Source organism: Panthera onca, chromosome B3 (assembly GCF_046562875.1).
Source record: "Panthera onca isolate mPanOnc1 chromosome B3, mPanOnc1 haplotype 2, whole genome shotgun sequence".
Classification (NCBI taxonomy): Eukaryota; Metazoa; Chordata; class Mammalia; order Carnivora; family Felidae; genus Panthera; species Panthera onca.
Window position 1 is genome coordinate 55526071 of NC_138344.1, and position 12254 is coordinate 55538324.

General features: G+C 35.6%; 1 protein-coding gene across 2 annotated transcripts in view; it reads left to right on the forward strand.

Moving 5' to 3' along the window:
* Nucleotides 1-12254, forward strand: part of MYEF2 (myelin expression factor 2) — a 39140-nt gene that overhangs the window by 17601 nt on the left and 9285 nt on the right. Inside the window, exons 10-16 of one of the 2 annotated variants that reach the window (XM_060618631.3) lie at nucleotides 1115-1216; nucleotides 2715-2765; nucleotides 3057-3125; nucleotides 3369-3467; nucleotides 3757-3819; nucleotides 5524-5732; nucleotides 5812-5863. In XM_060618631.3, coding sequence (XP_060474614.1) covers nucleotides 1115-1216; nucleotides 2715-2765; nucleotides 3057-3125; nucleotides 3369-3467; nucleotides 3757-3819; nucleotides 5524-5732; nucleotides 5812-5863 — 645 coding nt within the window. The remainder of the gene's footprint in view (nucleotides 1-1114; nucleotides 1217-2714; nucleotides 2766-3056; nucleotides 3126-3368; nucleotides 3468-3756; nucleotides 3820-5523; nucleotides 5733-5811; nucleotides 5864-12254) is intronic. The other variant, XM_060618632.3, reaches the window with a different exon arrangement.

Here is a 12254-nt window from a genome sequence, read left to right on the forward strand (position 1 = left end):
TTTGTGTGTGTGTGTGTGTGTGTGTGTGTGTGTGTGTAGATAGATAGATAGATAGATAGATAGATAGTATGGTTTTCTCAGCCCCTACCTCTTAATTGCTACATTGGCTAGCAAGAACATACTCAGATTTAATATAGTAAAATAAAATAGTTCCCACTCAACTGTTAAGTCTTTTTTTTTTTTTTAATTTTTTTTTTTTTTCAACGTTTTTTATTTATTTTTGGGACAGAGAGAGACAGAGCATGAACGGGGGAGGGGCAGAGAAAGAGGGAGACACAGAATCGGAAACAGGCTCCAGGCTCCGAGCCATCAGCCCAGAGCCTGACGCGGGGCTCGAACTCACAGACCGCGAGATCGTGACCTGGCTGAAGTCGGACGCTTAACCGACTGCGCCACCCAGGCGCCCCTCAACTGTTAAGTCTTTAAGGTCATCAAATTAACTTCTTAAAGTCTATTTTCAACAAATTTAATTAGTTTATTTTAAGAGAGGTAGTAAAAGGAATACTGGATTTAGAGACCGAAAACTTAAATTGTAGTCCTAACTTAATCACATAGCTAAATGGCATTATAAAAGTAACTTAAGGTCTCAGAAATTTCCTCCTGTGTGGAAAATAGATGTGAAAACACTTAAGGTGCCATATAAATAAATAAATATGTCATGGACAAAACCAGGTAACGTAACATTTGTTTTATTCAATATTTTGTTTTCATTGTTGTTGACTTTTTAGTTGGATTTGAACCATCTTAAACATAATTCTATTTTAAGTGGTTTTACAAACTCGAGCAAGATTCTCATTTTCAGATATGTATACCATTTATAAGGTATATAATATTATTCAAAATCCTCTTGGTATTTGATTAGTCCTTTTTAGAATGCCTTGAAACTAGGATAGAAGGTAGGTCTGCTTCATAAAATACTTCTCATTAATAAATGGTGTTATAGTGAGGCTTCTTCACTGTGCTGCATTCTGATGAAAACAAGAACCAGTGCTCTTATTTGCAAATTTGCAAAATTTTGGCAATATTACGACAGGCATGTAGCTTAAAGAATTTATTTAGTGCCAGTTAGTTAATCATATACGGGCTGGTAATATCATTTTCATTTATGTTTTAGGTGGTCTTGGAGGCATTGGAATGGGACTTGGTCCAGGTGGACAGCCTATTAGTGCCAGCCAGTTGAATATAGGTGGTGTAATGGGAAATTTAGGCCCAAGTGGTGAGTATTCTCACTTTCTTATTTCTTTTTAATGATACATTGCTAAATTTATAAAGCTTACATTTACTAGTTTGTAATAGTGTTTAAAGGATTCTGTTTTATAGTTGAATATTTAGGATTTCATTCAGCCTGAAAAAAGAATGAAACCTTGAGACCAGAGAACATGAAATAGAGTGAGCAAAGGTCAAGAGGGTTCCTCTGACGCTAGCTGTGTTGTAGCTAGCCGTTTAGCACTTTGGATTTTAAAATGTCTTTGAGGCAGGAGGAGAATGTTTAACATAGTGTCTCGTGTATCATGGATATACAGTATTTGTGGAATGGCTGAAATGCTACCCTATCAAAAGCAAGTTAAATTTGTATTTATAGCTGGGAAGGTAGCTTTTCAGAGAGCTGTTTGTCTCTTTACATGGACTAATTTACAGTTTATCTCTGAAGATTAGTTTTTAAACCTTGTGGTTTCAGAACCCTTTTATTCTCTTCCAATTTGGTGGCAGTCCCAAAGTGCTTTTGTTGACATGGTTATGTCTGTCAGTATTTACTGTGTTAGGAAATAAAACTTAGAAATTTAAAAATATTTACAGATTTATTTAAAATAACAGTTATCGACTTGTATTAACATAAATATAATTTTTAAGAAAATGTTTTATTTTCCGTTACAAAATATTAGTAAACACAGTGGCATCGTTTTATCTTTTTGGATATCTCTTTAATGTTTGGTTTAAGGCAAGACAGCCGTGCTGTTATATCTGCTTCTGCATTTCGTTTGTTATATTGCATACATCATGTAGTTTCTGGAAAATTACACCTTATATTCATGACAGAATGAGAGTAAACAGTCAAATAATATCTTAATATTACTTGATGAACAAAATAGTTTTGACTTATTGGACCCCAGACCATACTTTGAGAACTGTGTCTTAATTGATAGAGTACTAAATGCTCTCAGATTCCTGTTTTTTGCTGAGATGCTATAGCTAAACTTTAAAAAATCAGTGTAGCTATGGTAATTGGTCTGAATGAAATAGAAACTTTTATTCTTAGGCCCTCCACCTTCCTAAACAAAGGCTTTTTTATTGTTTTTTTTACTGCTCCCTTAGCTGCCATGTTGAAAGGAGTCCTTACTTTCTGACTCGATCTCTAAATCTGCTGTGGTGATACTTGTGTGTGTGTGTGTGTGTGTGTGTGTGTGTGTGTGTGTGTGTGTGTGTGTGTTGAAAAAAAAAATGAACAGTTACCTAGTCCTAGATATTCTCTGCTTGAATGTGTGACCAGTGAATTTTGTTTTCTTATTTAATAAATATTCATAGAGGCCTTTTGAAGACTCATGATTAGACAGCTGCTGTACATAGCACTTTAAAGCCTCACATGTGTGCCCCACTGCTTCTCTAGCATTCCGTCATGACTAGACCAGTGGTATCTTTTGCTATATTGCGTTATGTCATTCTTTAGTCCTAAAAATAAGATTGACTGAACGTACATACTATGTATTTTATTTGAGGTATGGGAATGGATGGTCCAGGTTTTGGAGGAATGAATAGAATTGGAGGAGGTATGTATAAGCATTTGTTTTTTGTATGTACCCAGTACCATGTTTAGTAAATTAGAAGCTGTGTTGAGAATTCTAAGGGAAAAAAAAGTCATAGTTTATTGTTGGCTCATACCTAAAGGCTGCTAGCAGAAACTGAGCCTAGTACATACTTAAGAGATGGGAAATGATGTGTTAAGCCCCTGCACAAGGTAGAGTGGATGAAGAGCTTACTGGTGAGACATAACATTTACAACATGTACCTTTCAGCTATATAGCTAATAGTCAAATCTCAAATTAATCTTTATTCCGTAGGAATTGGGTTTGGTGGTCTGGAAGCAATGAATAGCATTGGAGGATTTGGAGGAGTTGGCCGAATGGGAGGTAGGTAAATGTAGGAATGGGCACTGTAGAGGTCTCCAGAGGGCATATGGGGCATGGCGGGTAGGGACAGGCATAACAGGACGGGGGATATCATATAGCATGTGAGGTAAGTTGGTAAATCACAGACTTTTTGGTATTTGTGACTTTTGTCATCTTTCCAGTTTACTTTCATTATGTTCCTAAATGGATTACCATGTACTGATACACTTGAAAAAGGGTTAATTTGTTGCATAATCTTTTCAGAGCTGTACCGTGGTGCGATGACTAGTAGCATGGAGAGAGATTTTGGACGTGGTGATATTGGATTAAATCGAGGCTTTGGAGATTCCTTTGGTAGACTTGGTAGGGCTGGCTGCATATTTCTCCTTTTCCTTTTTGCAGATTATGTTTTTCAAAGTCTGTTTCCTTTTTTTGTGAAAAATTGGACATTGATAATGTTTCATGTAATTTATTGATGAAAACCACTTTAGGAATTTTAATGTACTAGCTCTCTTTTTCAGTAAATTACATATTTGAACCTATTTCTAGAAGACTTACACTTTTTGGTTACTGTACAGCTGAGAGCATAGTACCTTGGGAATTTTAAAATATGATTCTTCCAATTAATTAGTATCTTTCCATCCTTGTTTAGGCAGTGCAATGATTGCAGGAAGAATAGGAGCTTCTAACATGGGTCCAGTAGGATCTGGAATAAGTAGGTTTAAATTTTACTAGAATTTATTCAGTAGTATTTGAGTGCTTGCAAAAGACTTTGCAAGAGTAGTTATTATAGTATAGTAATATTTTGTTCTTATGTGTTAATATGTCTTGTCATAATTTAGAGAAACTTTGAGAGTTACTGAGCTTTTCTGTTTGATCACTGTTTGAAATTTCTAAACTAACTTTGAATTTTACCTCTTTGACATTTCTGAACTAACAACAGAGTATGTGTTAACTGTCAGCTAATCCAAGAAGCTCCGTTCCAACTGAGGAATCTGGGGATTTCCTTGATCATGTGTCAGGAGGAACTTTTGCTTTAGCACCAACTTTGTTTCCTTGCCTATTGTCTACAACTGCTGTTGGTGACTAGCTTATTTCATGTGTGAATATCTTGTGTCTTTTGCCCCTGTTACAGCACCTCTAGAGACTTCCTGAGGTTGAGAGCTAAGGTTGAAAGAGATGCTTATTTCCTTTCCTCTTAAACCTTTCCTGTGATAGAATCAAGAGTAGTTGGGGAATGCCACATTTCTTCCACCTGTTTCCTCTACCACATTTTAGGCCTTATGTTAAATCTTAAAACATGGCTCAGTTTTTGATCTCTTTTGCTTACTGAGCCATGTTTCTGTGAGCTCTCCGTACTTTATTGACTCCTTTAATTGATTGAAACCTCACAAATAGGAAATACAGCCTACTTAAAGTTTTCTAAGGGCAAATTCAGAAATCCTGTCAGCTGAAGATACTTACTTCCATTTACCTGCTTCTCATTCCTTTTCATAATTTTTTTCATCCTTGGCCATTTTCCCAGTAATCCTAACTTCCCTACTTTCCTTTTTTACCTCATGTTTGTGCTTCTGTTTCCCTAACTTTAGATTTGTTATTCATAGAAAGCCAGTGTGAGGGTGGTTAATTTTTGAAATTTCTCCATATGGGGATATTAGGTACAAGAGAAAAGAAAAAGTTTTGGGAATGTATAGGATTGGAATAATTAAAGGGGACTCAGTGCATAAGAATAAATTTGGTATGAGCTATGAGTTAAATTCTCAAGCTCTGGCTAGAGGGGTGTGATTCCATGTTTTTCTATCTCCTTAAGTTCTATGTAATATTGAAATTAAAAGTTAAGTTTTCTGTGGTTATTGAAAATTGAATTGATATGAAAAGAGAAATTGCATGTGAAAATACTGAAGATACTGAAGTGAAAACAATATTATGTAGGAGAGTATGATAAGAGCAACAGTTAATGTGTTGGGAGTTGTAATATATTTTTTTGTTTTAGCAGTTATTACACATGGTATTAAAAAATAAACATGATAAAAACTATAATGTTAATGGATAAAACAGATAATTTACATAACTTAAATGATGTTATTTTATGATTGGAATAGAATTTTTTAGAAGTATATATGTGTGATGTATTAACGTAGTGGCTAGAATTAACAGATTGTTAGCCATTAACATTCAACTAACAATGTAGATCAAATTAAATTCTATTTCTTGGAAGATTGTTATTTTGTGTGTATGAAAATAATTTTATGTTTATGTATTATCTACTTATATAAATGAATTAATTTTTTTCTCCCTTTCTTTCTCAAAAATGATTTTGTCCCTCCTCTTTCCTTCTTCCTCTTCTTTCTCCTTTTTCTTCCGTTTTTGAAAAAACACCAAAATTCCCCAATCCCCCCTTTCCGTTCTTGAAATCCAGGTGGTGGCATGGGTGGCATGAACAGTGTGACTGGAGGAATGGGGATGGGACTAGACCGGATGAGCTCCAGCTTTGATAGGATGGGACCAGGTATAGGAGCTATACTGGAAAGGAGCATCGATATGGATCGAGGATTTCTGTCCGGTCCAATGGGAAGCGGAATGAGAGACAGAATAGGCTCCAAAGGCAACCAGATATTTGTCAGAAATGTAAGCAACTAAACGTAAAGGATACTTAAAATTATTTTTTTCTTTGTATATCTGTTACTAATACCTTTTTTCATTCTAGCTGCCTTTTGACTTGACTTGGCAGAAACTAAAAGAGAAATTCAGTCAGTGTGGTAAGTATACTAATGACTGCAGATATGATAATATTGATTACAGAGGAAAAACTGATTTTAAACCTTTAAACACTGTGTTTAGACCTTACCTGTCCAGAAATCTGTTCCTGGATAGTATGACAGGTCTAATTCCACTTGAAATAAATTATGCTGCTCTCCTCTGACAAGGAGCAGTGCAAATTACTTCTAAATAACCAGATTTAGAGTAGAGCCTGTCATTGTCTTCTGTGGAGAAAGAGAGGGCTTGCTTTATTACCTGATTTTTGAAAGGTTAGTATATCATCATTGCTTGCGTTTAAAAAGATTTTTTTCTGTGGAAAGTACTAATGAAGGGTATACTTATTTCCTTGTTTATAGTGGAGTGCAGTGCATTGCCAACATGACCCCAAAAATGCTGACATCCAAATGATGTGGGAGTCCATCAATGAGACCCATTCTGCACATTGTTTCCTGTACAATACAGGAAACTTAGCTGATAGCAGAGAACCCACTGCCTGGAGTTCCTTAGACGGGTACATTCTGGTGGCCCTTCTAGCTCTTTTATAAACTGTTCTTGGCTGTGATGGGCACTATGTACAATCTTGATATATTCGTTAGGTCTGTAGAAGATTAGGTGGTTTTACTACTTGAAAAGGGGACTTTTGCTGCTGGGAGAAATAGTGTGAGTGGAACAGCGTAACAGATTTCCTGCCAGTATTTTTCTGCTGTTGCGTGGTATCCCAGAGACTCTCTGATCACAATAGTAAGCTATCTGGGTGGCCTGTAGTGATGAAAGGAAACTAAAAGTGGTACATTCAGTTCTTGAGAGCTGACAGAAAGTTAAGAGTATTTGGAATATATATTTACTTTTTTTGAGATCACGAAGGGGATAAGTTTAGTGTTCTCCCACAAAAGTAGCCTTCAGCTCTTCTCATAAAGTGGTGGTGATCACTTAGGATCATGTGGATATCATCTGTGTTCTGAGTACCTGACTCTGTTGTAGTAATCTGTTCATAGGTTTTTTTTTTTTTTTTTTTTTTTAACTATTTTTTGAGAGAGAGAGAGAGTGTGAGCAGGGGAGGGGCAGAGAGAGAGGGAGACACAGAATCCGAAGCAGGCTCCAGGCTCTGAGCTGGCAGCACAGACAGCTGATGTGGGGCTGAAACCCACGAACTGTGAGACCATGACCTGAGCCGAATTCGGACACTCAACTGACTGAGCCACCCAGGTGCCCCTGTTCATAGGTTTTCTTCCCTCTTAGATAGAGGCTTTTGATGCAGGAACTGCATCGTTTCATTCTAACATTTTTCATTGCCTCCGTATATATAGGAAGAGTTTATTAAATGTTTATGAGTGAGTTAAGTATTCTGAGCAGATCTTCATTCATTTATTCAGTTACTTATTCATTCAGTCAATCAGTCTACAAATAGTATGTTTTTGGCAGTCTGCTTGTCATTAGAATTAGACATACAAACAGTGAAACATAGTATCCTTGCCTTCAAGGAACATGCAGTGTGAATCTGTCAAAGATGTTCTTTTGACTCCTTTTGTTGATTATCTTTTTTTTGGCTTTCATGTATATTCAAGTAAGAGAAACTTAATGTTTTTTAATTGTAAAAATGTTAAAAATGAGGTAACTATTAAAACAGTTACCATGAACAGAAAACAGAATTGTAATGTTGTTTTCCAGTGTTGGTAGTGTTTGTAGGAGTAAGAGGATCTATCAGGATGAGTCAGCAGCATCTGGCCATGAACCCCATAGACTGCAAAAGAATGGACATGTTAGGGCCTTAGTGAATACATCAAATGAGGAGCAGTGGCGGCAGGTATAGGTCATATCTGTTGTAGTTTCAGTGAAAAAAAAACAGCGCCAAATGAGATAAATTACATTTTTCAAAGTAGAACGGAGACACGAAAAGAACAAAGCGTAGTACACAAATGACATTACTGAAAATGTGACCAATATTGATTTGACTTTTCTTTAGCATATGTGTAGCAGGCACATTTCTTTTTGAGGTCACATGTGAGCAAGGCTTGCAGCAACTTTGAGGTCTTGTATTGAGATTCTTGTTGGAGTGGCATTGATTTGATAGATGGACATTAGCAATTCAGACGTTTTCTGAAAGGAAAAAAGTAGTATCCAACTCTACATTTAAAAAATGTGTACAGCATTTTAGCTAATAAAATGAAAGGTGGGGGCGCCTGGGTGGCTCAGTCAGTTAAGTGTCTGACTTCGTCTCAGGTCATGATCTCGCAGTTTGTGAGTTCGAGCCCGGCATCAGGCTCTGTGCTGACAGCTCAGAGCCTGGAGTCTGCTTTGGATTGTCTGTCTCCCTCTCTCTATGCGCCTCTCCCATGCTGGCTCTCTGTCTCTCTCTCAAAAATAAATAATCATTAAAAAATTTAAAAAATAAAATTATTTTTTTAAAGAAATTATTATTATTTTAGCTCTCCTCTTAGATCCTTTATTAATCTATAGTATCGTGAGTATAATGATTTTTATTTTTCTTATCAATTCTATTGTAAAAGCTTCTGATTTTTATTTAGATTTATATTAAAGTAATGCCATATTTATGGCCTTTTGTAGCAACGTGGGTGGAACTGGAGAATGTGATGCTAAGTGAAATAAGCCATACAGAGAAAGACAGATACCATATGGTTTCACTCTTATGTGGATCCTGAGAAACTTAACAGAAACCCATGGGGGAGGGGAAGGAAAAAAAAAAAAAGAGGTTAGAGTGGGAGAAAGCCAAAGCATAAGAGACTCTTAAAAACTGAGAATAAACTGAGGGTTGATGGGGGGTGGGAGGGAGGGGAAAGTGGGTGATGGGCATTGAGGAGGGCACCTTTTGGGATGAGCACTGGGTGTTGTATGGAAACCAATTTGACAATAAATTTCATATATTAAAAAAAATAAAATAAAGTAATACCATATTTAAATAATTCCCCACCATCTTCCTCTTTTTAACCTTAAAATGCATTGATGGTAAAGAAAATAAGTTATGGGAATATAGAGTTAAGTGTTCAGCTATTGGCAACTATGGAAGTTACCTGGCTCATATGAATTGAACTATCCATTTTTCTGCCACAGCACTTTATTTTCAAATCTTAAGAGAGTTTTTTCTTTCTTAGTATGAGAAGTTTCTTTCTAACCTGTTCCAAGTCAATAATGACCTCTTTCACAGTAAAAGTCAGTTTTGTTGTTGTTTTTTCCCCCTTGAGCCCAAAGTGAGTAAGTATATCCTTTTGGTTGCTTCTTAGTAAAAGTCTAGTGGTACTCCATGCATCTTCCCCAGACAGTATCTGTCGGTAAATGGCTCACCAGCAAAGCCCTGTGCTTACCAAATGTCTATACAAATCTTCCTTGACTTACAGTGGGGTTACATTCCAACAAACCCATCCTAAGTTGAAAATATAGTAAGGTGAAAATGCATTTAATTACACTTAGCCTACTGAACATCATAGTCTCACCTAGCGTACCTTAAACATGCTCAGAACACTTATATTAGCTTATAGTTGGGCAGAATCATCTAACACAAAGCTTACTTTATAATAAGGTGCTGAATATATCATGATTATCATTGATTAAATATATATCATGAATATATCATTGATTAAATACTATACTGAGTGTGAAAAATAGAGTAGTTGTGTGGGTCCAGAATGGTTATAAATGTACGGCTTGTTTACCCCTGTGTTTGCCTGACTTACTGAGAGTTGTGGTTCATGGCTGCCGCCCACTATCACTAGTATCATACCACATACCACTAGCCTGAGAAAAGATCAAAATTCAAAGTACAGTTTCTACTGCGTATCACTTTTGCATCATCATGATGTTGAAAATTGTAAATTGAACCATTATAAGCTGGGACCATCTATAGTGGTTAACTGTCCTTGATGGGGCAAATACAAAGGCCAAGAAAATGTATTTTAGGTTATACTACCTCAGTACAATATTTCTTCATACTTTGTAATTTGGGGGAAATTGTGTTCACATATCCCCAGACATAACAACATGAAGAATGAGTGTAGTAAAATAGATCTTTTTTTAATCCTACCCTATGTAATTCCTCAGTGACATGCATTTTTAAGAAGGCTGAGTATAAATAAATTAACTGAACCATTCAGAGTTAGTTGTAGTTTGTGCTAACGGACTAATGTAGACATAGTCTTTCAAACTTGCTCCTGTATTTATTACACACTTTAGCTATACTCTGACTTGGCTTGGTATGAGGCAGGATCATAAGATTTTAGAACTGCAGTGCAAGGAAAGCCCGTTGAATTATTCCTGCTATAAACCATGTAAACAAATATAACTTTGATCCACAGATTTCCATTATGTAGTTTTCTGGATCAGTATGCTTGTTAACTGGCTAGAAAATAGAGATTTGGGTTAGATTTTATTTACTAAACCACGTGCTGCTTCAAGGATGACTAGTCGACTTTAACTCTGGCATATTTTAATAGTAAAACATAATGCAGTAACAGTAAAAATAATATATGAAGAGCATTCATTGATAGTCCTTTTGTTTGTAAAGAAACACTAAAACTTTGTTTTTTGTCCCTTATATCATAATTACAGCTTCTTACAGAGTATCTGATTTTGCTTTTTTCTTTTGTGGTTATGTTACACTTTCACTTTGGTAATGGCTTTTATTGAACCATTTATTTATTTTTGCTTTAATTTTGTCTATTTTTAGATAATGCTTTTATATCAGCATTTCCCAAAGCATACCCACAGGATGTTAATAGGCTGGATTAAATAAAGTGACAAGGTTTCTTTCACTGCAGGATAAGTCATTTTTTAACTAGTATATGTAACAGCAATATGTTTGACTATTCTGTTGTACTGATTTCTCATTGCATACTATTTTGTCCTATACTATTATTAAAATAGCAGTTCTATTTTCGTTTTTCTTGGAATCACACAAGATCAGTAGATATTTAAGTCATTTAAGAAAGTCCTCAGACTTTGTAATATGTAAATATAGCCAAGGGGGTCTGATTTAATTATTGGAAACTAAATTTTTTTCTCCTCAATTATTTATCTTTAGAAAAGTAAATTATCTCAGTCGGTGTTTTTATGGGATTAGAAAACGTAAAACGCTTTCTGGTTCTATGCCTTGTGGGAGTTTTGAACAGTCTTACCATGAAACGAGTATCTATAAGCCAGTTTCTGTAGCCTGAGTGTTCAGACTGTAAGAATGTGGAAGCATTTTGGTGGAGAGACCTTGTCAGATTGAAAAGCTGTGAGATCATGGTGGGGTCAGGAATTTGGGAGTCTGACTGTTGATTCCTAAACTGATAGAGACAATTTAAGAGAAGAAAAAGAGCGAGAGAAACTTGAAAGATTGAGACAGATTTTGCATGAGATAATTACGTATTTTCCTTTGAAGTTTTGAAGTTCTTGGCTTGAGTAAAACTTACTATTGCTAATAAAGCTGATGTTAAGAGAAGCCCTAAGTTTTTATGAAAGGTGAAAGTAGATAAGGAAGAACCTCTAACTTTAAAAGCCCTTGAAAATTCTCCACAGTAATCCACCGAAATCACTGTACTGTGCTGTCTTTGACCAAGGTATGCTTTAATTAAACTTGCTTTTTCCAGGTCTCAGCATTCACAATATTAAGAGGACTCTGGAAATTGCTCTGCATCTATCTTTAAAGTTTTTTAAAGTTTCATTTTATGTTGTTTATTAGAAAATGTGATTTCTATGTTTTTTGTTTTAACGAATTGTAGGTTGGTTATATATTGTTTGAATTTACTTTAACCATGATAATATAATTTTTTCTGGGGATTAATCTGTTTTATAACTTCTAGAACAGTTAAAGGCTCCCTGGTCTCGGTTACAATATCATGGTTTTGACTCATGACATTTATTAACTTGGACCATTTAGGTAGGGTGAGCAGTTGATTGCCAGTTGGTTTAAAAAAATGCAGTAAGGGTGCGATTGGGGAAATGGTTGAAAAAACAAAAACAGAGTAGTCCAGGATGTTGTAGATAATAAATCATTCAGATCAAGATTTAAACAGGAAAAAAAAAAAAAAGATTTTCTACTCCTGCATTGAAGTTAAAATAGATCCTATCACCTGGCAAAGGGCTTATGCAATTTTTTTTTTTTTTTATAAGGCTTTTATTATCTCCCTCTCCTTTTTTGTCCCTTTATAGAACTAAATATGTTTGGCTTTCTAAGTATGTTGCTAGACTAAAATTAGCCTGTAGCGATTTGGCTACTATATAATATTCAAGGAAAGGAAATACGGTAAGTGGGCACACAACTCCCCTAAATGTGTGTGGATCTGATGATAATACATCCCAGTTTGCCTGGGGATAGTCTCCTTTTCATCTGTTATTTGTGTGTAATTACTAATCACTCTCCATTTTACTCTCAAAGGTGTTCTGGTTTGTGTGGTG